Source organism: Sarcophilus harrisii, chromosome 5 (assembly GCF_902635505.1).
Source record: "Sarcophilus harrisii chromosome 5, mSarHar1.11, whole genome shotgun sequence".
Classification (NCBI taxonomy): domain Eukaryota; kingdom Metazoa; phylum Chordata; class Mammalia; order Dasyuromorphia; family Dasyuridae; genus Sarcophilus; species Sarcophilus harrisii.
This window is the reverse complement of record NC_045430.1, coordinates 108,192,607-108,219,344: the sequence shown is the minus strand read 5'-3', so window position 1 is coordinate 108,219,344 and position 26,738 is coordinate 108,192,607. Positions and strand designations below refer to the sequence as shown.

The window sequence follows — 26,738 nt, the reverse complement described above, 5'->3', positions numbered from 1 at the left end:
TCCAGCAATTGCTGACTGACTGATCAGCACTCTTCCTCAACCAAACCAAGAAAGAGTCATGCTAGTTCTTACCATCATCCATAACTATTCTGTGTCTAAGATCCAGAATTAAAGTCCCTTTCTTTAATCATAATTTTCTGTTCTACATCTCTTATCTCTTTAAAAAAAATTCCTAGAGAAAGCCATGAAATGTTCATTGCCTCTACTTTGTTATTTTCCACTCATTTTTAATCTTTTATAAATGGCTTCCAATCCTATAACTTGATCAAAATAGCTATTTCCAAGTTTAAATGAAAATTTGACTATTAAATCTTGTAGTTCTTTCTCAATCCTCATGCTTCTTAACCTCTCTTCACTGTTGAACATCTCATTTTCCTGAATATTCTTTTTCCTTGACTTTCTCAACAGTGACTTTTCTCAATTCTTTTCTTACTGACACTTTTCAATGGCCTTTATTGGATCATCATCTATCTCCTCATTTTAAGATTCTGCCTCTCTTTTCTTCTTTCTCTACATACTCTCTATTGGTATATCAACAAATCTTTTGGGTTTATGTCTCATCTTAGCCTTGATGCCTCCTAAATCTGTATGCCAGGCCTTAATCCTTTGAAATTCCAACCATTCATTGTCAACAGCCTGCCATGTCTCTTCCTGAATATGCCATGAGCAACTCAAATTAAAGACATTTAAGATGCAATTCAGTATCTTTTCTCCTAAAACTTCTAAAGATACTCCTTTAAATCTTTCAAATTCTATTGAGAAAGCCTTCATAATCTTGGGATTATCTTGTACTCTTGTATCTCCATGCTTCATAAACAATTTGTTTCCAGTTCTTATCAGTTACCTGAACATTAACTCATATCTATTTTTTTCTCTCTTCTCCACAGTTACTAGCTTACTTAAGATCCTTCTTACTTCTCTAAGTGGTAAAGTAGATAAGAGTACTACACCCAGAGTCAAAAAGACGTGAGTTCAAATATAGACTCAGACAATTAATTAGTTGTGCCATTCTAAGCAAATATTTAACTTCTCTCAGCTTCAGTTTCCTCATCTGTAAAACAGGGATAATACTAATACCTATCTCTCAAGATTTTTATGAAGATAAATGAGATAATATTTGTAAAGCATTTTGCCAAAAAAAGATATACATACTAGCTATTATTGTGATTGAAATTATTTTCTCCCGTCCAATTCATCTTCCACATAGCTGCCAAAATAATCTTTTCAAAGATTATCTTTAAAGATATCATTCTTCTATTCAGAAACATTTAGTGACTTCCTGCTGCCACTAGAATAACAAATAAACTCTTTGACTTGGTATTTAAAGCTTTCCCAGAAGCGGGCTCCAGCCTCCCTTTCCAGACTTATATCATAGTGCTACTACCCATTATACACTCTCTAGACATTGTGCAGTCTATCTCATCATCCCCTCTTCTGATTCCTCACACATTCCTTCATTCCCTTTACATCTTACTGGGTTTTATTTTCTTTCTCTTTTAATGTTCAGTTCAGTTGTACCCCCTATAAGAATACCCCTTTGATATCTCTAGTCGTTAATAATCTCTTCATTTTAAAATCACTTTTTGCTACTAATATGTTTACATTTTCAGTAGAATGTTAGCTCCTTGAAGGCAGGGATCTTTGTTTGTTTGTTTCCCCAGTATCTAACATAATGTTTTCCAATCAGTAGACACTTAAAATCCAAATTGAATAAACCTTGTTGTTCTATTGTTTTTTGATACCTCCATCAGGTCCCAGTTCAAAAACATCTTCAAGTTATTAAACATACAGTTGACCTGGTTATCCAGGGCACAAGAAGATGAGGGAAGAGGGACAGACTGAGAATAGAACTCTTTCTGGGAGAGAAGTACACTTGCCCTCTGACTATGTGGATTAATTCCACATTTTGTACTTTTAAAAGTAGGGAGGGAGGAGCAGCAACAGCCTGAAGAGGTCTTGGAAATTCCCTAAAGCTTTAGTATCTTCATAATTAATTTTCCTTATACACAGATCTGGTCATGTCAGTGCCATATCCTTAAACTTTCAATGCCTCCTGTTAGCTAGGCATTGAAAGACTTTTAAAATCTAAATTCATGATTCTCCTTGTGTAGCTTCATATCACATTACCCCATATACCACACACTTTAGAAAGCAATAATATACACTGGATTACTCAATGTTCCATTAAATGCCCTACATTTTTTAACATCTGTATCTCTGCTCATGAGTCTGAATTGCCCTCCTTCATACCTTATCATTGCCTATTGAAATTCAAACTAAAATAATAACAGATCACATTTATTTAGCAATTTAAGGGTCTTACCAATGCCCTTTAGATTGGTAGTCTGTGTAGTAATCCTGTTTTACAAATGAGGAAACAAAGTCAGATATGCCCAATATAATTTAACAACCAATGAACGTCCAACCAGGGACTGGATCTCAAGTTTACTGATTCAATTCCAATGCTCATTATGCAATATATAAATACTATGATAATATTTACTCACTTGTAAAACCCAGATCAAATGCCACTTCCTCCATATTGATATTCCCTGATCTGTGCCCTACCCCAGTTTGAAATAAATATTTTCATTTTTCTGATTTAACAGAGCATTCTGTGTCCTTGTAATTCCTTACCAGGTCCTACATTGTTTTCTACTTATTTGTATGTCTTATCCTGCCTCCCTATCCAAAACAATTCTCTTTGTTCTTCTCCATTTTAAGTTTTCTGAGGACAGAGAATGTATCTCATTTAATCTTTGCATCCCTATTAGTTTCTGCATATAATAGGCAATCCAGGAAACATTACAAAACGGAATATGCTCAACTTATTGCATCTGTGGTCATCTTACTCAGCAAAGATGTTGGAAAAAAGATGAGCTGAAAGGATTGATACTTACGGAACACCAATCTCAAAGATGTTGTTCTGGATGAGCTGTTTCCCCAACATGATGATGCTGAGTTGAATGCAGAGCTCCATAAGGCAGCCCCCTGGAGCACACTATGAGAGCAAACAAAAAAGGGTTTATGGAAAAGGAGATACAGAAACATAATGCAAGTGGGATGAGGATGTCCTGAATTCCCTAGAATCTCCAGCCATTCTGGGTGCACTTGATCAGGGTCATTGTTTTGTCTAACTTAGCTAGGATTCTATTCTGGAGCCATCCTGGGTTTTGATAGGATTAGTTACTCTAGGCTTTTCCAGTGCCTTCTGGAAATCTCTGGCCATATCATAGTAGGGGTGTCATAGTTAACCCATGCTTCCCCCCCTTTTCTGCTTCTCTTTATGTTTTATATTCCCCTGTGATAGTGTAAGCTCTTAAGACTGAAAGTGTCTTTTAGCAACAACACCTGACACATATTAAGTACTTAATAAAATCTTCGATCAATCTATCTATGCTCTTAGATGAGGGTCATAATAATGTCACTTACCTCTTCCATTCGGTAACCATCAAACACATAGACATAACTCCCAGGTCTGCCAACAAACCTAAAATTAAGAAACAAGACAACAATGAGGGAAGGGAAAGGATAACTATATTGTTAGAGGACATGATTCATCTATGAAATTACCTCCTTACAATGTCTTTCTTTGTAATTTCAGCATAAATATCCATGAGAAAAGGGATAAATACAGACCAATCTTAATAACAGGTAGATTAATCTGGAGGCCAGGCATTTTTGGTGTGATGCAGAAAGCATAAGATTTGGGGACTGAAGTTAGGTCTGAGTTCTGGCTCCACTATTTACAAAATTCATGACCTTTGGGGGAAGCATTTCATAATAGAAAAAAATACTTTCTCTGGAGTCAGAGATCATGAGTTCAAACAAACCTCTGCTATAAAGTGAAGGGGTAGATTTGATGGACTATGAGATCCTTTGCAATTCTATACCTTATAAAATTTCTAGAAGTAGCAAGCAGATCAATTTGGATGAAATATAGAATGTCTAAAGTGAAGATGATGTGTAATATATTTGGAAACAATAGGGAACCATTATAACTTCTTGATCAACAAAGTGGTATGGGTAGATATAAATTTTAGAAAGATTACTGTATGGATAATAGATTGGAGAGAAGGGAAGTTGGAATCAGTCACACCAGAAGAAGGCAATACCAACAGTATAGGTAAAAGGTGATAAGGACAAAGATGCTGGTCATGTGAATAAGACAACCCAACAGTTCGGAGATTCTACGAAGATAGAACTCATGACACTTGCCTACCAATTAGAGATGAAGAAAAGAAGGAAAAATAACTGTTCATGAGAAAACAAGCTTATTTTTTTAATGAACTGAAAGGATGATAACAATAGACTATTATATGGCCTCCAAAAAAAATCTCAATATAACTTTAGATTGAATTAATAGAATCACAGTATCCAGAACTACTTGCAGGATTATCTGTTTGTATTTTATCTTAGCCAAACTATTGGGAATATTTTGTTTAGTTCTTGAAACTACATTTTAGAAAAGTCATTAAATATTATAGAATAGAGGAAAGTAAACAGGGAAACAAAAGAACTAAAAACTATATTGTGTAATGATCAGTTGAAAGAATTGGATGGATCTAACTTGGAGTAAAGAAGACTTGGGGTACATATCATAGTTTTCTTTAGTATCTGAACATGGAGGAAAAATCTAGATTTATTCTGCTTGGCCACAAAAGGCAAAGCTAAGGGAAATCTTTGGAAGGTGCAGAAAGGCAAATCTGGAATGGATAAAAAAGAGAAACTTCCTAGCAATTATGGCTGTCCATCAGTAGAAGGGATTTCCATGGAGCCAAGTGAGTACCCCATCATTTTGAGAAAAGAAAATAACTTAAATTGTCATTTGCATTGCATTTTGATGTTAAAAAGTGGTATGGAGCATGATTCTTTTTCAGTTATCAGTTACACTAAAAGAATTAATTCACTCAGGGAAATATCATTCTTTCAGTTATATAGGTTCATAACCCAGAAGGCATCCTTGATATTCCACTTTCATTCATTCATCCCTCCACCTCACTTGCACCAATATCTGATTGCCAAGGCTTCTTGATTCTAACTACTTAAAAATTCTGACATCTATTTCCTTCTTTCTATTCATATCACAACTCTTCTAGTCTAGTCCCTTATCATTTTTCATCTAGACTACTATAAACATTTACTAAATGGTCTCCTTAAATTCATTTCAACAGAGTTGCCAAAATTGTATTGTTGAAAGGAAAATTCTTTGGGCTTTCACCCTGACTAATGAGGCAGAATTCAGAACAAAAAATTAAAAAGAATTTATTCTAAGTAAAATAGTGATAAATTGACAGGCCATTCATGGGAGGTAAGTGATGTCTTCAATTGCTTTTATTGATAACTTTCTTAAGATAAAGATAATTCAGAGAAGTCAATGTCAGTAAAAGAGATTGGGCCCTTGCACCTCAGTTCCTCCTCAAGAATCTAAGTGTGTGACAATTTGCAGATAGGGGTACAAACATCACAGGTAGGGGTACATGACAAAGAGCAGGTAATGCAAAAACCTGCAGATTCATCATCTTTCCCAACTGATTGACAAGCAAGGCTGGGAACAGTGAATTAACATAACTTTCAATAATATTCCTAAAGTACAACTGTAGTAACAACATTTCCTTACTCAATAAACTTCAATGGCTCCCCATTGCTCTTGGTATAAAATTCAAATTCCTCTATTTGACATAAAAGACCTTTACAATTTGGCTCCAGCATACCATTCCAGAGTGATAGTACATTATTCTCCCTCATGCACATTATGAAGCAATTATGTTGCTCCATAGAAGTGTTTGGCTTCAAACCAGAAAGACCTGAATTAAAATCTGATCTCAGACACTTACTAGCTGGGTTTCTCTGGACAAGTAAATTACCTCTGTTTGCTTTAATTTTTTGGAGAAGGAAATGACAAACCACTCCACTATCTTTGTCAAGAAAATTCCATGGACAGTACAGGGGGACTATAGTTCTTGCAATCATGAAGAGCTGAACAACTGAACAATGCATGCTCTGCTCCAAAATGAATTTACTTGTTATTTGCTATGATCAACTCTGACTTTATGTGATTCCATCACTTCTTCAGAATTACTCCACTTCATTGACACATTAAAACTGTTTTTCATCTCTTGAATACCACCTTTTACTTTTGTAGTTTCCTCAGCATTTTGACTCTAGTTTTAATCACTTAATCATCAATTTTTTAGTGTCCACTCTGTGCAAGATCCTATGCCCTAGTTTTTGCTAGAGATGCAAAAATGAAAAGAAATGAAATAACAAAATAAAATAATCATTGCCTTTAAATAGCTTACACTCTCTTCTACTGGACTGGGAAAAGAATACATATATAAGTAAATAAATCCAAAGTAATGTTAGGAGGGAGAAAGTTAATGATCTTCAGGTTCAATTTTCATGAAAACCAGTATTTATTCCCTCCTTCCTTGACTATGTTACCCAATACTCTTTATGAATCATGTCCTTCTCCTTACCTTATCACTCAGGCTGCTTGCATAGTACAACCACTTCCCAAACTAAGATTCCTGGTCAAGGCAACAAATTATTTGTATTCTCCAATGGTTTGTACTGCTTGTGTTTCTTTGTCCCTTAGTTAGTAGCACTAACAGCTGACTATACAAATAATATCACTTTTTGTAGAAACATCAATTTTCCAGAAAGGAAAAATGTATAAATGTGTTCTAGAGATTACTGGAAACAGTTTCAAACTATCAAAGAATTTTCTATACCTTATTTAATCTGATCCATTATAAGGATCAATCAGAAACTGCAATTCCTTATGCTTCATAATTTCTTCCTTCTATGAAATACAAAAGCTAGATGAAGAAGGTTTTATTCCCTTTTTCTGAACAGGATCTCAAAATTTCTGGAAGAGAAAATGGGGAGAGATAGAGCCTAGGAAACATAAGAAATAGCTGTGTTGTTGTTTTCCTTTCTCTATATGAGCCTCTTACTGACTTCAGACTTTCTGGTCTCATGCTCCATTCATAGTGACTTGCCTGGCCTAGCTTAGTTGCCTTTGTGAATTGGTGCCTTTGATGAGGACCTGATTTTTAGTTTCCCACTTGAATCTTGATTTAGACCATGCTCCCAGTGAGTCTTACAGCTCCCAGGGAGTCCCAACGGAAGGAAGGGCAGAGGCCAGATCCCTTGGGATCATTTGGAGAGTAAGAGAAATCTCATCTACTAATGCAGCAGAACCCCAACACAATTATTAAATAAATGCTTGTTGAATAAATTAATATTCCTCATCCAGGAAACCTTCTTTCGGCTGACATCTGGGGGCAGCAGAGGATAGAGGCCCTAAGAAGGGGAATTTGATTTCAGACTGTCAGTGAATCACAAAGAGATGTAAATATATCTGAACATTAGCATAGACAGATGTAAAGATATAGGAGAGAGTATGTTGAAAATACTTTGACTGGAACTTAGACTAGATAAAGGGGAGCAATATGAGATCATGGTATAAAACCAAGTATCAGTTAAACTTCTGTTCAATAGACAATACACAGTGAAAGTTTTCAAGAAAAATATATTAAAGACAATTCAGACAATTGTGTCAAGGATGAATTGAAGAAGATGCAGAAGGGAGGCAGAAAAACCATTAAAAGACTGTTATTATAATTATGTAACAAGAAAACTGGTAGGGCTAAACTACAATGGCTGTGTTAAGAATGAAAAGGAGAATTTTTATTGAAAGTAGAATAATAAAACTGGCTGACATTTTTATAGCTCTTTGATGTTTATAGCTATCAAAAAACTTTCTATGCATTATCTAATCTGATCCATTGTAAGGATAAAATTACCATACTTACTATATAGTACATATTACCAGTCTTCCTTTACAAATAAAGAAACTTATTGGGGCAATGGGAACATAAGTATATTAGTGCCATGTCGGTAGGCTGTGAACTGATCCAGACATTTTGGAAAGCAACTTGCAATTATGACCAGAAAAGCACCAACCTGTGAATATCCTCTGTATATACCCAACTACCCTACTACTTGGTCTATACCCTAAGGAAATCAAACGAAGAGAAAAGGGATATATGCAGATAAAAATATGAGAGAAGCTTCTTTTGTGATAACCCAAAACTGAAAAGTTAAGGATTTTTCCTCCTATTGAGAATTGGCTAAATAAACTGATTTTTTTTTAGTCTAATGGAATATTAACGTTCAATAAGAAATGGAGAAATTAACAGTGTTTGCAATGATATTATGAAAGAGAAAGCAACTTGGAAAGACTTTAAGAAATCTGACCAATACAATGATAAACTATGAGTCCAAAAGAATGAAGATGAAACATGCCACTTGCCTTACTGACAGAAAGGTGTATTAAAATGCAGAAATAGGGATACAATGTTTGGGATACAAATATACATGGCACAGTGAATAGAACACTAGGCTTATAGTCAAGAAGACTTGACTTCAAATCTGCTCAGATAATTGCAAGCTATGTGACCTTGGGCAAGTCATTTAACTCTGTTTGCCTCAGTTTCTTCATCTGTAGGATGATTCAGAGAAGGAAATAGCACACCACTCTACTATCTTTACCAAGAAAACCACAAGTGGGTCATGAATAATAGGACATGACTAAAACAACTAAGTAACAACAACAAAAAAAAAAATGGGAATTTGTTTTGTGAGAAGGAGAGGGAAGATTTTGGTTTTGATTTTTTTTTTAAATTATGAGGGTAGTAGTAGTGACAGCCTAACATCTGTTACTTTAGAAAGAAACAATTTTTAAAGGAAAAATTGAAATCCAGAGAAATTTAAGTATATTCTTGGTTACACAGCTAGTTCTAATCAAAGACAGGAATTAAGTCCAAGGCTTTCTTTACTTAAAGTGCATACTTTCCACTATGCTGCTTCCAAGTAGAACTGACAGAACTTGTCAACTGACTGGATGTAAGAGACAAGAGAAAGGAAACAAGGATGATTCTTAAGTTTCAAGTTTGGGTGATGGGGAAAATGTGGGTGCCATCCAAAGAAACAAAGGAAACATTGTCTCATTTGACTCTGGGCAGTTTAAATATTATTCTCCCCATTTTGAATGTAACCCAGAGAAACTGAGCAGCCACTTCAACATATCTCCATAGGAGGAACAGCCCAAGAGGGTACTAGATATTGGCTACTTTCACTCCCCAGTGGGATGCACAGCCCTGTGGAGAAGTATGGTGGAACTTATTGGAGAATAAACATCCCTCTGAACCCAACAATGCCTACCTCCCTTTGAAAAAGGCCACGTAGAAAATTGGGGAATAGGCATTAACGAACTTCAGCAGGAAAGCTTTGAGGATCAGCCGCTCCTCGAAGGTCTGTTCTGTTTTCGGTACCTCTGCAAAAAAAGAACAAACCTGAGCAGGGTGGTGAGAACGAGGGCATCCCCACTTCCTCTCTCTCAACCCACAATAGGAAATAGTGCTAAAGTCAGATTGGGGAGTTGGGTTTGAATCATGGCTCTGGTCCTTTGTAGTTTTTGTGACTGCAAGAAAAGTACTTTACCTACATAAGTCTCAGTTTCCTCATTTGCACCCATAGATATTCGCACCTTATATTTCAAGAGGTTCTTTTGAGGGAACATATGTGTATACATGTGTTAATATTTATATACAAAATTTAAAAAATACTAAAAATTAATAAATGGTGTGCTCCAACCTGACTGAAATAAGCTATTTATGTTTTTTTTTTTTTTAAATAGGGAAAAAAATGGACAAAAGAAGAGAAACCAATAAAAGTAATTACCAGTTCCCAACATATAATAAGTGCTAAAAAATACTTGACTGACTAGGAAAGGTTAATTGACATAAATTAATCACATCAACAAGGGGATTAGAGCTTAAGAAACTGAGGTTCTTGCCAATTGGAGTGAAACATCAGCTAAGGACAATGCTGATTTAGAGTATAAACTTGTTTATAATATCTTACTGAGGAGCATGGTGGATAATTATTTTAAAAATCCCCTTATAAAATAGCAAAAAAGAAAATGGAGAGAAAAATGCATGAAGTATGAGTAACAAAAAGTACTGAGTAACTAGACAGTGCAGAAGACAGACTGGTAAAAGTTTGGAAGACTCATCTTCCCGAGTTCAAATCTGACTTCAGACACTTTCTAGCTATGTGACCCTGGCCAATTCGCTTCCTCTGTTTGCCACAGTTTCCTCATCTGTAAAATGGACTAGAGAAGGAAATGGAAAACCATTCCAGTATTTCTGCCAAGAAAACACCAAATAGAGTAACCAAGAGTTGGATATAATCCAAAACAACTGAACAACAATGAGTAGCAAAAACTAGAGAGCTTTTGCCAAAGAAACAAATTTGATCTCACAGATATTTTTAAGACCAGATACGATGAGGCTCATTACCAGAATACTTCCTGAACGAGTGTAATGAAATAAGATAGGCAAAAGGAAAGAAGGCATATTAAAAAAGGCATATTCAGTCAAGAAAAGCCAGGAAATCAAAGGAAAAGCATTTGCCTGAAGCTCAATGGAGACAGAAGCTGAAGTGATAACGATTAGGTGTTCTGAAACAAATCATAAGTCTTCTACTGAGGCATGATGGAGAAGTGATGGAGAACTTCAATTAATCCAGACATCTGCTAGAGTTATTTCTCTGCCAAGAGCAGAGCAATGAATAATTTCTTGACATGCTTTAATGATAATTTCCTTTTTTAAAAGGTAGAGGAAGCAACAAGATGAAATGCTGTTCTGGATTTAATTTATACCAGCAGTGAGGAACTGGTTACTATGGTAGAAATGATGGAACCCTAAGGAAGAATGATTATTCTATCTTAAAGTTTTTGATAGAAGAGAGAAAAACTGTGTATAGTCTAATAGGTACCCTATATTTGAGAAAACAGATTTCATAGGTTACGAAAAGGAATAGATAAAATTTTATTACCTAAAATTCTTTTTTAAAAATTTCCATTTCCAAATTCCCCTGTTATTTTAAAATTTAAAAATTATGTATTTAATTTTTAATTTATTATTATTATTATTTATTTTTATTTTATCAAAAAAACAGAATAAGAAAAAAGAAAAATAGAAAAGGAACATAAAACAAAATAATATCATCATGTGCCTAGCAGAACATCAGGCAGGATTCAAAAAATATAATAAATTAACTAGTTCAAGATAGGATATATAATAGTAGATCTCTTAAAATTCTATAGAATAATTTAGTTCAGGAAAAATGGGAAGTTCTTAAGGCAGAGGTTCTTAAACTTTTAGAATCATGGTAATCTGTGTCTTTGGCTATTTGGTGAAATCCTAAGGACCCCTGCTCAGAAGAATATTTTAAAATGTACAAGATAAAATACATAGAAGTACAAAAGAAACCAATTTTATTGAAATAATTATCTTTTTTTTTAAGTTCATGTAACCTATGCTAAGAACCTTTATTTTGAGGAGACAGAAAATTTCTCTGAGGAGGAAAAAGGGGCATTCTGAAAGCATACTCTAAAGATATACAGAAAACTCACCAAACAATTTGAATTTTAAGACATATGAAGATGAAAACAAGGAAGATGAAGAGATAAATTGAAAAGAGACCATGTTTTTCCAATGACTTAGACCATGTAAGAATAATTTCAGGAGTGCTAAAAGTGATGTCAAGGAAGCTAACGATAGCAAAAATGGTGGAAGGTTTTGGTTTTTTTTTTTTTTTGGGGGGGGGGCATAAAACAGGATCAGAGAGGGTTATCACTATTACAAGAGTGTGTGGGGTGGAATAATAATAATTGATGTCACAGAGAAACCAGAATAGTAGCTCAATTCTCTTTTTCCTCCTTTTTTTTTTTTTGCCAATGAGGATAATATTTGAACTTTAAAAGATAGAATATCTTTTATTCTATCTAACTATATATATATATATATGGAATATAAATCTCTGTGTGTGTGTGTGTGTGTGTGTGTGTGTGTGTGTGTGTATGCATTTGGAGTTGATTCCAAAGAAAAGTAAGGAGATAATATGAAAATACACTATCTTTGACAATTGAATCTCCTGAAACAAAGGAACAACATTTTCAGGCACTAAAAGAAGCAGCAAATCTGATGTTTTTTTTTCTGAAAGACTATTAAAAGAGAAAATGCACCATCTAAGTGGGAAAAGGATAAATATACCTCCAAGGCTGTCCTATATACCAATCCTCTTATTTAATACTTTTCATTTTACAGATGAGGGAACTAAAGCACAATAAGATAAATTAGCTGGCCCAAGGTCACACAGAAAGCAAGCATCAGAGATATAATTTGACCTTAGGCTTCAAATACCAGAATAAATATTTTTTTCACTATATTATACCAGGGAATATTACAAATATAGTTTACTTAGATTTTAATTAATAAAGTGTTTCAGTATAGTTTTGTGGAAAACAGAGAGAGGTAGGCATGGCACAATTAGATAAATTTGGATTTTGTTTGAATGCCTGAGTTCAAACCTATAGCAGTCATTAAGCATTTAGATGGAGGCCTCCAGTGAAGGGGCTCAAGAAATTATACTTGTACTATTTACCAATTTTATTACTGACTTTGGAGATGTGTGTGCATGTTAATATATCTACAAAATTACAAGCAGGATATATACATATACACACAGAGACATGTATGTTTGGATATATTATATACACATATATATACATAGATGTATATGCATATACAATGTGCATATATGTATTAAATACGTGTGTATATATATACACATACATATGGGTATGTGTGTGTATCTATATGTCCTGCTTATAATTTTGCAGGTGGCACAAAGCTGATAGAGAAAGCTAACATTCTGGATGACATTATAAGGAGTCAAAAAGATCTTAGTCCAGCAGTTTGACTGTTGAGCCAATTGAAGAAAATGAAATTTACTAGGATAGATGTCAAATTTACACTTGGGTTTAAAAAATGAATACAATGAATGCAAAATGGAGAAGGCAAAGCTAGGCAATAAATCATCTGAAAAAGATCTGAAGTTATAAATAAATTCAGACTCATTAGGAGTCCCACAGCAAATAGAGCTTTACAGACAAAGTTAGACTTCAGTAGCAACCCTACATCTGAAAAGGAACATCCCTCAATGTACTTCACAAGTAGTCATCCAGTCTTTGTTTAAAGACTTCCTTTAAGGGAGATTCTACTATATCCTGAAAGAGCCCATTCCATTTTTGAATAGTTCTAATAGTAAAGACATTTTCTATCAAACTTGATTTTTCTCATCATTCTTCCCACTTCTACTTTTGTTCTTTTGGACCAAACAGAATAATTTTAATTCCTCTTCCTTAGGAGTCCTCTGTATACTGGAAGACACCTGTCATGTATCATGTCCCCCATCATTTCTTTTCTAGACTAAACATTCCTAGATCTTTCAACCTCTCTTTCTATAATATGAATTCAAAGATCTCCATCATTCTAATCATTTTCCCCTGGCAGAAGTCTAATTACTATTCATTCATATATAAATATATATATATATATTCCATTTTAGTATTTGCCAAATAGCCTCCTCCAATATTCCCATTAGATAAGTATAATAATAGCTATATTTTAGGACACTGAATTTTAAATGTATCCCAGTGCACTCCATAGTACAAATGTTATCATTTTACACATGAGGAGAAAGCTAGTTAAGTTTCTACCTGGGACTTAAACTCAACTATCCTGGCCTTAAATCCTTAGATAATGTCTATGTTTCCTTTCCTTATGAATCTGTTTGAAAGGCTAAAGCAATAAGTTAATCTTTTAGACACATCTTTACCCTAAAGGTTTTCTATTCCTTCACATCTTTTCCTATCTGAATTGCATTAATCTGGTATTGCCATACTTAAAAGTTTTGAGCAGTCCATGTGCCCTATGGCATACTTAAAGCATTTCCTAAATCATCCCTTGATCACAACAGCTCAACTTCAACTAATCACATTGTTGAACTTATGCTACCTTTTAACTTTCCAACCTCAGCAGCATCACCATGAATTGGAAGTCTCTATGCCAGGGCTTATTTTGGGGTTATGAGTCCAGGCCACAGTTTAATGGTGAGTATGACTGATGGGTGACACAAAAGGCATTGCTTAAGTTGAAGAGTTTTTAAAAATCCCTACTTATTACATGAAATTCCTCAGTCTGGACTGTATTAAGTATCTCCAGGCTGCTTAGCCAAGGAGAGCCATATAGATTAGAGGAGTAGAAGTGAAGAATTGGGGAGGGGGTGGGATATGATTATACCATTGTAATTAAATGGGAAATAAAGTTTGAAAAAGTTCACATGGATTTTTTTTGGTATTAATTTTTTTTTTTTAAGTTTTGATTTCCCAGTTCTAATCTTCTCTCTCTCTCCTGGGAGAGTAATCAATCAAATATAGGTTATGCATGTACAATTTTGTTTTGTTTTGTTTTGTTTTTAATTTTTTTTATTTAATAGCCTTTTATTTACAGGATATATGCATGGGTAACTTTACAGCATTAACAATTGCCAAACCTCTTGTTCCAATTTTTCACCTCTTACCCCCCACCCCCTCCCCCAGATGGCAAGATGACCAGTAGATGTTAAGTACATTAAAATATAAATTAGATACACGATAAGTATACATGACCAAAACGTTATTTTGCTGTACAAAAAGAATCAGACTCTGAAATATTATGTACAATTTTGTAAAACATTTCCATATTAGTCATTTTGTACAAGAAAAGCTGATTAAAAGAAAGAAATGAAAAATAGTACGTTTCAATCTGTATTCAAACAATAACAATTCCTTTTTGGGAGACAGGATGCTTCATCATAATCCTTAGGAATTATCTTGAATCTTTGTATTGCTGTGAATAGTTAAATTATGCACAGTTTTCTATCGAACAATGTTGCTATTACTGTGCAGAACATTCTTCTGACTCTGTTCATTTCACTATGCATCAGTTCATATATGTCTTTCCAGGTTTTGCTGAAGTGATCCTGCTTATAATTTCTTATAGCATAATAACATTTCATTACATTCTTTGTTTAGTCATTTCTCAATTGATGAGCATTCCTGTCAGACATTTCAGACAAAATTTCAGACAAAGAATATTCTTTGATCATTTATTACTTGAAGAATGACATATGTTTATATATTTAACTCAGCTCTCTATATATTTGAGGTTTGTTGTGAATTTTCTTTAAAAAAATTCTGCTTTCCTTACAATTTTGGTTGCATTGATTTTGTTTGTGCAAAAACATTTAATAATTTTATTATTATTTAATATTTTAATTAATCATATTAATATTCAATGTATTTTCTTTTATATACCTAATTTCTGCTATCCTACTTCCTGATTTTTCTAGCAGTTTTTATTAAATAAATTGTTAAATAATGATTTTTATTCCAAAAGTTTGGATTTTAGGTTTATATTACATCAGATTAGCCAATGATAGATTGTTTTGATTATTACTACTTTAAAATACAATATGAGATAGGGTATGTCTAGACTACTTTCTTTTTTTTTTTTTATTGATTCCTTTGATGTTCTTGAGCTTTTATTCTTCCAGATAAATTTTATTATTTATTCTAGCTCTATGGAATAATTTTTGAAAGTTTGATTTGCATAACACTAAATAAATAATTTAGGTAGAATTGTCATTTTTATTATATTGGCTCAGCTTATCCATGAATAATGAATATTTTCCCAGTTGTTTAGATTTGACTTTATTTATGTGAAAAGTTTTGTAGTTGTGTTAATATAGTTTCTGGCTTTGTTTTGGCAATATAAAACACTTTCAAATATTTTATATTGTCTACAGTTATTTTTAATGGAATTTCTCTTGTTGCTAGACTTTGTTGGTAAGATATAAAAATGCTGATAATTTGTGTAGGTTTATTTTGTATCCTGTAACTTTGCTAAAGTTGTAAATAATTACAAGTAGTCTTTTAGTTGTTTCTCTAGTATTTTCTAAGTATAACAATGTATCATTTGCAAGAGTGATAGTTTTATTTCCTCATTGCCTATTCTAATTCCTATAATTTCTTTTTCTTCTCTTATTGCTGTAGCTAGCATTTCTATTACAATATTAATTAACAGAGGTGATAATGGGTAGTCTTGCCTCATATTTGATTGTACTGGGAAGGCTTCTAGCTTCTCCCCTTTATAGATAATGCTTACTGATGGTTTTAGATAAATATTACTTATCACTTTAATTTATTCCTATTTTCTCAAGTGTTTTAATAGGAATGGTTGCTATATTTTGTCAAAAACTTTTTGTGAATCTATTGAGATAATCATATGATTTCTGTTGTTTTTATTATGGATAATTATGCTGATAGTTTCCTTAATATTGAGCCAGTCCTGAATTCCTGATATAAATCCCACCTTATAATGCTTGATCTTTGTTATGTATTGCTGTAATATCTTTACTAATATTTTATTTAAAATTTCAGCATCAATATTTATTAGGGAAATTAGGCTATAATTTTCTTTCTCTGTTTTGGCTCTTCTTGGCTTGGGTATCAGCACCATATTTGTATCATAAAAGGAATTTGGTAGGACTCCTTCTTCACTAATTTTTTCCAAATAGTTTGTATACTGTTGGGAATAATTTATTTTAAATGTCTGGTAGAATTTACTTGTGAATCCATGTGGTTCTGGGGATTTTTTAAAATAGGAAATCTATTGATGGCTTGTTCAATTTCTTTTTCTGAGATGAGTTATTTAAGTATTTTATTTCTTCTTCTGTTAATCTGGATAATTTCATTTACATCATCAAATTTATTGGCATATAATTGGGTAAAATAACTCCTAACAATTGTCTTAATTTCTTCTTCACTGGTGGCAAGTTTACCCATTTCATATTGTCCAGGCCTTTTTAAAAATTATTATTATTATTATCATGGCTTTCAAGGAGTCTAATAATTTTTATATTATCTCTCCTGAATATATTTTCTAAATTGGTCATTTTTCCAAGGAGAAATTTCACATTTTCTTCTATTTTTCTTTTTCACTTCTTTTAAATTTTGTTTTATTATATCTTGATGTGTCATAGAGTCTTTAGCTTCCACTTGCTCAGTTCTCATTTTTAAGGAATTATTTTCTTCAGTGAGCTTTGATACTTTTTCCATTTGGCTAATTCTACTTTTTTAGGGATTTGTTTTCCTTGATGATCTTTTGTATATCTTTTCCCACACCACTGACCTTTTTTTTTCATTATTCTCTGCCATTACTTTCATTTCTTTTGTTTCTTTTCTAATTTCCCTTTTAAAATCTTTTTAAAGCTCTTGTAAAAATTCTTTTTGTATCTGAAACCAAATTGAATTTTTCCTTGAAGCTTCACATGTAGCTATTTTGACACCATTATCTTCTTGTAAATTTATTCTTTGATCTTCTCTGTCACCATAGTAACTCCCTTTATTTGAGTTCTTTTTTTGTTTTAGTTTGTTTTTTTGCTATTTTTTTTTCTTTTTTTTGTGAGGATGTTTTATGTGAGAGTTTGGCTCTGGCTCTCCATTGTCTCAAGCTCTTTGTACTGGGGCTCAGGGTCTTAGTATGGAATTTCACTGAGCTTCAGGACTTGGCTGCTTGCTTTCACTGGAGGGTAGGCTTCCCTTCTGGCTTGTATTGGGGGGTGGGGCCTCCTTGTTGGCTTTCTCTGGATGGGGGGATTAGCTGCTGGCCTGCCCCAAGGGTGGGGCCTTGCTATTGGGTTGCTATGGTAATGGAGTCTTTCTAATGGCTGGCCCTAGAGGGGGGATCTTGTTGCTAGTCTATCCCAGAGGTGGGGTCCTGCTGCCAGATTGCTATAGAAACAGTGCCTCTCTGTAACAGGCCCTGGACAGTGAATTTCTTAACATCTCTCAGCTTTGTGGTTTTTTTTTCCTTCCTGACACACCCATAATCACAAATAGGCTCATGAGATAGGAAAGCAAAGGCAGTCCATACCTCAGGCTATTACAGATCTTGGCATCAAATGGCTAAATTCAAACTAATGCTGGTAACCACAATCCTTTTTTAAATAATCATTTGTGCTGGTTATTTTATCTTAATAATTAACAGTGTGCCCCACTCCAGTTAACAACTTCTATCTGTTTACTTTGGTTACCAAAAGATCTAAGCCTTTTCAAGTTCTGACCCGACAGCCTCCCATCTTACTGCTTTATACTTAACTCATCAGATTCTTAATGGGCTGAAGACCCACAATCCCTTCCATCAGCTTGGTTACCCACTCATCTGCAGAAAAGGAATGTGAATCCCAAAGCTCTGGTGCTCAAAGGCTTGGAAAAGTTAGCCATTGATTCTAAAGATCCTTTCCAGTCTTATGATTCTAAGCTCGATAATGTCTGTGTTCAAAATGAGTTAAAAAAAAAAAGCATCCCCTAAATGAATAAGGCAGGGGAGATGGCATCTTCTGGGTGGCCTTCAGCTACTGCCAGATGCGTTCAAAATTGCCAGATGTGCACTACTATGTATGGGTATTGAATGAATGAATTTTCAAGATTTCTGGTATGACTTGTATCATTTAGGTCCAAATGCTTAACAACATCTGCCTACTGGTTTTATATGATTAATGTGGGGGGCATTTGAATATTTAACCAAATTTATGTTAGTGACTAGGAATCTGGCCTGAGGGTCTGAGTTATAAATGGGCCAAGCCTGTGGATGATCCTAGATGTGAAAGGTTGAGGGAAAAAGGAAATTCAGGCAAATCTAGAGGCTGGGACATGGAGGTAGCTGCTACATTTTATTTCCTATCACCCTATTCAAATTGGACAGAATTATATCTCTCAATATTGCAGAGCAATAGAGCAGGAATTTCCTAACAGTGCACTGAAAATGGCATTTGGTTCGTTCAGAATGATTGTTCTTGTCTGTGCACTCCTTGTCTGTGCCGATAAATCAAGGGGCTGGTTATTATTTATTGGTTTCATTTCTAAAAATCACACTAGAGTTTTAAGGTCCATGTACAACGTAAATAATGGGAATTGTCAATAAACAATCCAAATCTCCATGACATACCACTAAATCAGAGGCATGGCTCCACCTTATGCGCAGGATTTTCTGTGCTTTTTCAGGAGTGCTATGATATGGTCTTTGCTGGACTTTCTGGGAAAGGAGAAAGGTTCAAACTTGCCTACTATGGAGTAGGGAATGAGAGAGTAACCTGGATTTCTTATACTATGGAGGAGATGAAAGCATGGAATTTAAAAACAAATATGAACAAAAATGCTTTGAGCTCTATAGAGCAGTGGAGTCTCTTGACCCATTCCATCATGATCCTACTCCAAAAGAACAGAAATCAGAAGGGAGAAAATGAGCACAACATTGATAGTATTGGCTGTCAGGACCGATGCAGTATAAGATTAATTTTGCCAAACACTTGGCATAAACTTTGTTCCAGACCATTGGGCAGCATTTTTAAGACTACTCAGCTCTGGTTCTGAAAAAGAACAGGTGATTTCAAAGACCATTTAACAGATGTCCTGTATCTTTCTGGGGAAACCCTAAAACTAGGTCCACTTGAGAAAATTGCCTATGTCGTTCTTCAATGTAATCATATATTTTTTTTTTTTTTTGCTCTTTTTTTTAGTCATTTCAGAAATGTTTGACTCTTCATGACCCCATTTGGTGTTTTCTTGGCAAAGATATTGGAATGGTTTGCCAATTCCTTCTCCAGCTCATTTTACAGATAAGATAAATGAGGCAAATGTGATTAAGTGACTTGTTCGGGGTTATGTAGCTAGTAACTATGTAGGAGGCCAGATTTGAACTCAGAAAATTGAATCTTCCTGACTTCAGGCCCACAATCAGGAGTTTTCTTGATAGACCTCCACTATTAGGATAATGAAAAGAAGAGATGACCACAGTCAAAGAGGAAAGGGCAGGATAACTAGATGGCACAGTACATAGAAAACAGGATCTGGAATCAGGACAACATACAGTAGATAAGAATCTATGCGAATCTCTGTAAGCTGATTTGAAAAATTTTACATTATATAAAGAGACAGAAACTAAACTGGACTAAGGGTGATAAAATGCCTTAAGGCATTTCCTGCTCCATAGAAATACCACTTGCACTGGAGTAGAAAAAGTATTACTTGCAATATATTCAGAATTTTCGAGGAACATTGCATCAATGAACCCAATAGATCAATCAGATATCCCATGGGATAGTCATGGTCCAATTCCAAGTCCTTATTCCAACTAATGTCAGAGCTGGGTTGTTACTAGGAGTGGGAGAGGGCAAGTAAAGAAGTATCCTCTTGTCAGTGGCCTATTGTAGGCATGCCTGGGTGGCTTTGGAGGAACCTCAACTGGAACCGAGTGGGAAGTCTGAACCTGTGTGGGTGAGTCAGTCAAAGAGCATGAGGTGCTAGCTCCCTTCCCTGAGGGCAGATCAAGCTTTCACAAACACCAATGTTTCCTGACAGCATTAAGGGCTGCCATCTGGTCTTATTTCTGTTTTTCTCTGTGTGTATGCTTGGGGGATGGGGCAGAGGAGGGAGAACCCACTACCCCTTTTCTCTCCCTATAATGTTGTTGTCTTGTTTGTGCTGTGGGGAGGGAAATATCCAGGCAGGAGCCAGAGAGCCAGCTGTGTAATCAGACAGCCAGCTGTGGAAGTAGAGGATGGAAGAGAGAGGGTTTAAAGGTTCTCTTTGCAGCCCCTCGGTTACTCTCTTCTTCCACAAGAAAGTAGAAAAGAGAATCAAGCAGAGGGGGTGGGAATTTAATATGTTTGGGTGTTTCTGGGACACACCTGTCAGGCCCAGCTGTTCTGAAGGGCTTCCTAACTGGAGGGAATCCATGGTCCCAAGGGCTGGGAGATGGGAGACCTGAAGCTACTAGCACCCTGGCCAAATGCCAGGATTCCCAAGCTTTCTGCCTAATCCCCTCTGAGGCATCTGGCTTGTGAAGAAATGGGCTTAAACTGCAAAGGGATAGATTTAGGTTAGAACTAAAGAGAAATATATTTGAAGGCTAATGAACAGGAAAGAAGTTGCCACCTCCTTTCCCCAAAGGTTTTAAAAATCTTTCAGAAACATCCAACCAGGATGCCTAGGTATTTCTAGGTGAACCACTCCAAAACTATAATAAATATAAGCAAGCAAAACCCTTAAAAGTCACAATATTGATCCATCAAGTCAAAGGTTCACATCCTGCATGGATCAGTTCTTTACCTCCTTCCATAGTCACAGGTTACTCTAACTATAGGGCATCCTACACAAGTTGTTACTGGTCATGAGGAAGACAGGTGAGATGGACAACTTTATCCTTATTCAAAAAGCAAACAAATCATGAGTTCATAGACAAAGATCAGAGCACATGAAAGCAGGTCTCCTTCTCCCAAATGCCTAAAGGCAATCTAAAGAAACAATATCTCTGGTTTCTGGTTTCTGGAAACATTACTGAATTAAGGAACAGGAGGGGTCAAGATTGGCATTTATGGTTCTGCCTCAAGCCAGAGCAAGTATATAGTCCAGCCAACTCATTTAATGGTAAATTTAGAGCTCTTGCTTATGCTTTCACTCCTGACCAATTCAGTTCCTAACACAGATAATACTCAGTCCTCCTGATTTCTGGGCTGATACTGTATCTACTGTACCACCTAGCTGCCCTGACATCTTCACCCATTTTAAAGAGACAAGTATTAATTAAGGAAGTACTATGTGCAAGGCACTGTACCAAGTACTCATAATAAACATTTTTTCATTTGAACCTCACAACAACCCTGAGAGGTAGATGTTATTATTAGCCCCATTTTGCAGATGAGGAAATTTGTGTCAATTAAAATTCTAGTGATTTGCTCAGAGTTACAGAGCAAGTAAGTGTTTGAGGTCAAATTTGAACTCAGGACTTCCCAATTCCAAATCCAGACTTTTCTTACTATGCCACATACCTGCCATCAGGAAATGTTAGGTTATCCATAGTTTGGTATGTTATAGATGATGACTTATGTACAAATTTGGGTTAGTTTGGATGCCCTTAAATCTATTCCTTCTGATTCTGAGATTCTATGAGGTAGAGTGATTGAATTGTGGTTGCAGGTAGCCTCTGGGATTTTCTGCTGCTCTGATTTCTGGTTCTTGGGTCCAACATCCTCCTCTTATTCTACCATCCACTGGAACAGTGATGTCAAACTCAAAAACAAGGATATCACTGCTAAATGACTTAGCCAAATCAGATTAAAATATCCTTGGGAAATGTTTAATAAAACAAATAAAAATACACTACAACATAGATAATGTTAATGTGTGTTTTTCTATCACTGGGGATAGATTCTCCCTTTGGCATCTATGACCTAGAACATGTCTTTTACTTCTTTTAAAAGTCCTGTTTCTCAATACAACTTCTAGTTTACTCAAATTATTCTTTCTTCTCCCAAAGGAAGCTGAATGGTCCCACATGCGTGCTTGCTCAGGATGTATGTTCTTGATCAGACTGGAGCTATAATGAATATGGCTCCTTTTGTCCCTAGTACTCTGAGTCCAATAAACCTGGGCCACATTCAAACAAACACTTTCACCCTTTATTCTAAAAACACATATTGTCCATATTTGGAGGAAAATTAGATCCATCCATTTACACCCAGAGCCTTGAAACATTATTCTTTAAAAAGCTATTTGATGTCCCAGAAGCCACTTGGGTCTTTGGTATTAATTCTGACTCCCACCCACCCTCTATTTCTCTCCTTATTAGTATTAACATAACATATTGCCTTCTTCAATGGGTAGAAAATAAATCACAACAATGCCAGAAGACTGACATTGATTGATACTGTTAGAGCAATTCAGCTATCCTTGTTTTCAGCTGGAGAAAATCTAAATATTGGAATTAGAGTCTAAAACTCGAGTTTTGGTTCAAATGCAGTTTTAGTTTTGAACTAATTCACTATGTTATGATCTCAATTTTTCATGCATATAGTTTTCTGGTACAGGATTGTAATAACTAGAATTTCTTCCCTTATTACAAAACCCTGCTCAAAATTCACTTCCTACAAGAAGCCTTGTAGATGTAAGCATCCCGGACACCAGGTTTGTTTATATTCTCAAATGTATTTCTGTGGTACATTTTAAATGTTATTGATTTTTTTTTTCTTGTGATTTCTATTTCATTAACTAAACTGTGAGTTCCTTGACAGGAGGGATCATGTCACTCACTTCTTTGTTTCCTCAGAGACCATAGTATAGGAAAATTCAAGGGAAGTTTAATTGCTGCCATTTGAACAACAGTGATGATTAATCTACTGCTGCCACCAGACAAGAAGTCAGAGCCAGAGTTTTACTTCAAACTCTGCTACTTGAATACCTGTGTGACCTTGGGGAAGCTATTTAACCCTTCACTGAGCCTCAGTTCCTTTAGCTCTTCTTGATGGAACTGTTTGAATCTTTATATTTCAAAGAGGATAAAGACTATTACTGTCTCTTTATGAAAGAGTTGATAAGACTTTCCATAGCTTCTGTGAGAAACAAACATCAAACATATAGCACAAGAGGACTGGGCTTGATGAGAACTCCAAAGTTCCTAGATGATGTACTAGAGCTGGAAGGGCCTTAGAAGTCATGGATTCTAAACTCTTTATTTCATAGATGAGGAAACAGAAGCACCGAGAGGTTATACACTCTTGTATGAACTCACATTTAAATCTACATTCCTGATTCCATTGCCATAGTCATTACTCCAAGTAATGGCTATGAGTTTGCAAACTTGCATATGATGTGAAACTTAAGTATCTGAAGTGATATCATTGAATGAGACATTGCTGTAGCAGTAATATGTGTAGTGGATTAACTTAAGGTTATTAATAAGTTTACATTTATATGGAGCTTGATAGTCACAAAGCATTTTTACATACATTGGAATCATAGGAACATTAATTCAGAGCAAAAGAAAGGATCTTCAGAAGTCATCTAGTTCAACCTACCTCACTTTACAAATGAATAATTGAATTCTGCAGAGAATAATGGACATGCCCATGCTTCAAAATAGGCAGGAAGTATTAAAAAAAAAAAAAAAAAAAAAAAAAAAAAAAAAAAAAAAAAAAAAAAAAAGAAGAAGAAAAAGAAGAAGAAGATTGAACCAAGATCTCTAACTCTTAATCTAGCATGCTTACCATTACCTCATTCAGGCCTTTTTCTTAATTATTATCTTTCTTGACTTCTCTCCAACTTCTGATACTATTGATCAGACTCTTCTGTTTGATACTTTCCTCTACATTTTCTTCACATTCTTCTATCCTCCTAATTGTCTGTCCCTTCTCAATTTCCTTTATGGGATTTTCACACAAGTGCTCCCTAATACTCTCTTCTGAGGCCTTTTTTGTTTTCCCTTTATACATTTTGCTTGCTGATCTCATCAAATCCCATGAATTCAAACATCATTTCTATGATCATACCTACTTATCCAGCCCTAATTTTTCTCCAGACTTCTAAACCCCACATCTTCCATTGTCAATTGGACATTTCAAACTTGATGTCCTAAAATCAGATTAGTTAGCATGACAAAAAAAGGAAAATGACAAATGCTAAAAGGAATGTTGAAAAATTGGGACACATGCACTGTTTGGTGGAGTTGTGAACTAGTCAAACCATTGGAGAACAATTTGGAATTACACCCAAAGGGATATAAAATGTGCATATTCTTTGACCCCAGATTACCACTACTATGTCTATATCCAAAAAAAAAGATAAAAGTAAAGGGGAAAGGACCTATTTGTATAAACATATTTATAACTGTTCTTTTTGTGGTAGCAAAGAATTGGACATTGAGAAGATACTCATCAACTGAGGAATGACTAAATATGTTGTGATATATGATTATGATGGAAAATATTGTGCTATAAGAAATGAGAAGCATGATGGTTTCAGAAAGAAAAAAAGAAACCTGGAAAGACATATATGAACAGATGCAAAGGAAATAAGCAGAATCAGGAGAACATTGTACACAGTAACAGCAATATTATAATGATTAACTGTGAAAGACTTATAGTTATTCTCAGCAATATTCTCATCAAGACAATGATCCAAGACAATTCAAAAGAGCTACAATGCAAAATGCTTTCTATCTTTATAGAACTGATGAACTCTGAGTGCAAATTAAAACAAAATATTTAAAAAACTTTATTTTTCTTGGGTTTTGTGTGTTTTATTTTGCAACATTTTGCAACTTATATAGAAGTATATTTTGCATGACTTTGCATGTATAAATGATGCCACATTGTTTGCCCTCCAAGGGGGTGGTTGAGAGGCATGAAGGAGAAAAAGAATTGGAAACTCAATTTTTAAAAAATGAATGTTAAAAAATTTTACATGTAATTTGGAAAAAAATTATGAAATAAATAAAAGTGCATTTTGAAAAAGATAACTAATAGCTGGAAAGGAGGGGAGGGAAGGAGGCAGATAAGGAAGGGGAAGAGAGGGAAAAAGAGAGATGAAGGGAGAGGAAGAGGAGGGGGGGGAAAGAGAGACAGAGATAGAGATAGAGAGACAGAGATAGAGAGGCAGAGAGAGACACACACATAGAGTTTGCGTGAGTCAATGTAGAAGCCACAAGACACATAGCAGAAACTGTCTTCTCATGTCTCTAATTTCTAGTATCCCTTTAGAAACTTCATGGACTTTCCCCTTGGGTGAGATCAGGGCTTTTCTTTTTGATATGAAATATCTCATTCTCAGAAGGAAACCTCATTCACCCTTTGAATTTTTTGTCATATATTATCTTCTGTATAACTTCTATGTTTCAAGTTCATTACTTGTTTAAATAGGTTTTATCTCTATTCATATTTGTGATAGTTTTTTGTAATTAACATTTAGTATGAAGGAATCAAATTGAAGAATGAAAGCAAAGCACTCTTTTCCCCCATTTTAAGGAATAGCAATAGAAAAATCAGAAATTTTTCTCAACCAATTATTTCACTAGACTAGCAACACTGGAAGGACAAATATATATAATTCTAGTTCACCTCTCAGAGTTCAAAAATATAGTAACCAATGTTGAAGCTCTTTTCTAGATAAGAATAGAAGATGAGCTTGGTGAGCAGTAGGATTCCAGAGATGATATTCAGTACATTCCCATGAATTATGTGTCCATATAGTTAGAAAAACCACTTAGGCATATACACTTTATAATAATATGTACTCTACTGGTCATCCTGCCATCTAGGGGAGGGGGTGGGGGGGTAAGAGGTGAAAAATTGGAACAAGAGGTTTGGCAATTGTTAATGCTGTAAAGTTACCCATGTATATATCCTGTAAATAAAAGGCTATTAAATAAAAAAAAATAATAATAATAAAATAATAATAATAATATGTACATAGTTAATGTTGAGAAGTCAATTAACCTCGCTAAACCTCAGGTTCTTCATGGATATAATACTGATAATAGTATTTCTAGTACTTACTTCAGTTTTTGATTGATTCAAAAGATACAATTTGTGGAAAATATTTTGCAAGTCCTTAAAGTCAGCTCTCTGTATATCTCTGAATTCCTTCCTAGCACTCAAGCCTCAACTTAAATGAAGTATTTAAAAGTAAAGAATGCTCGACACAAATTCTAGAGGTTACAATTTTCTCATCTATAAAATGAGAGGGGATCATGGGATAATCTCTGTGATTGTGTATCATATCTTTCTTCTTTGAATACGTAGAACATTCTGTATTGCTCTTAGAAACTTATCATATTCTAATTTGTATATATTTTTGCACAGATGTCATATTTTTTCTTCTGGATTAAAAATCAACTGGAAACAAATAATATGTTCCTGTATAATAATAATAATATCTAACATTT

At 34.7% G+C, this 26,738-nt stretch overlaps 1 protein-coding gene across 1 annotated transcript in view; it reads right to left on the bottom strand.

The window, feature by feature from the left end:
• Positions 1 to 26,738, bottom strand: part of ANO2 (anoctamin 2) — a 214,305-nt gene that overhangs the window by 79,513 nt on the left and 108,054 nt on the right. Inside the window, exons 5-7 of the mRNA XM_031938303.1 lie at positions 9,232 to 9,343; positions 3,433 to 3,490; positions 2,901 to 3,001 (exon numbers count right to left, since the gene is read on the bottom strand). Coding sequence (XP_031794163.1) covers positions 2,901 to 3,001; positions 3,433 to 3,490; positions 9,232 to 9,343 — 271 coding nt within the window. The remainder of the gene's footprint in view (positions 1 to 2,900; positions 3,002 to 3,432; positions 3,491 to 9,231; positions 9,344 to 26,738) is intronic.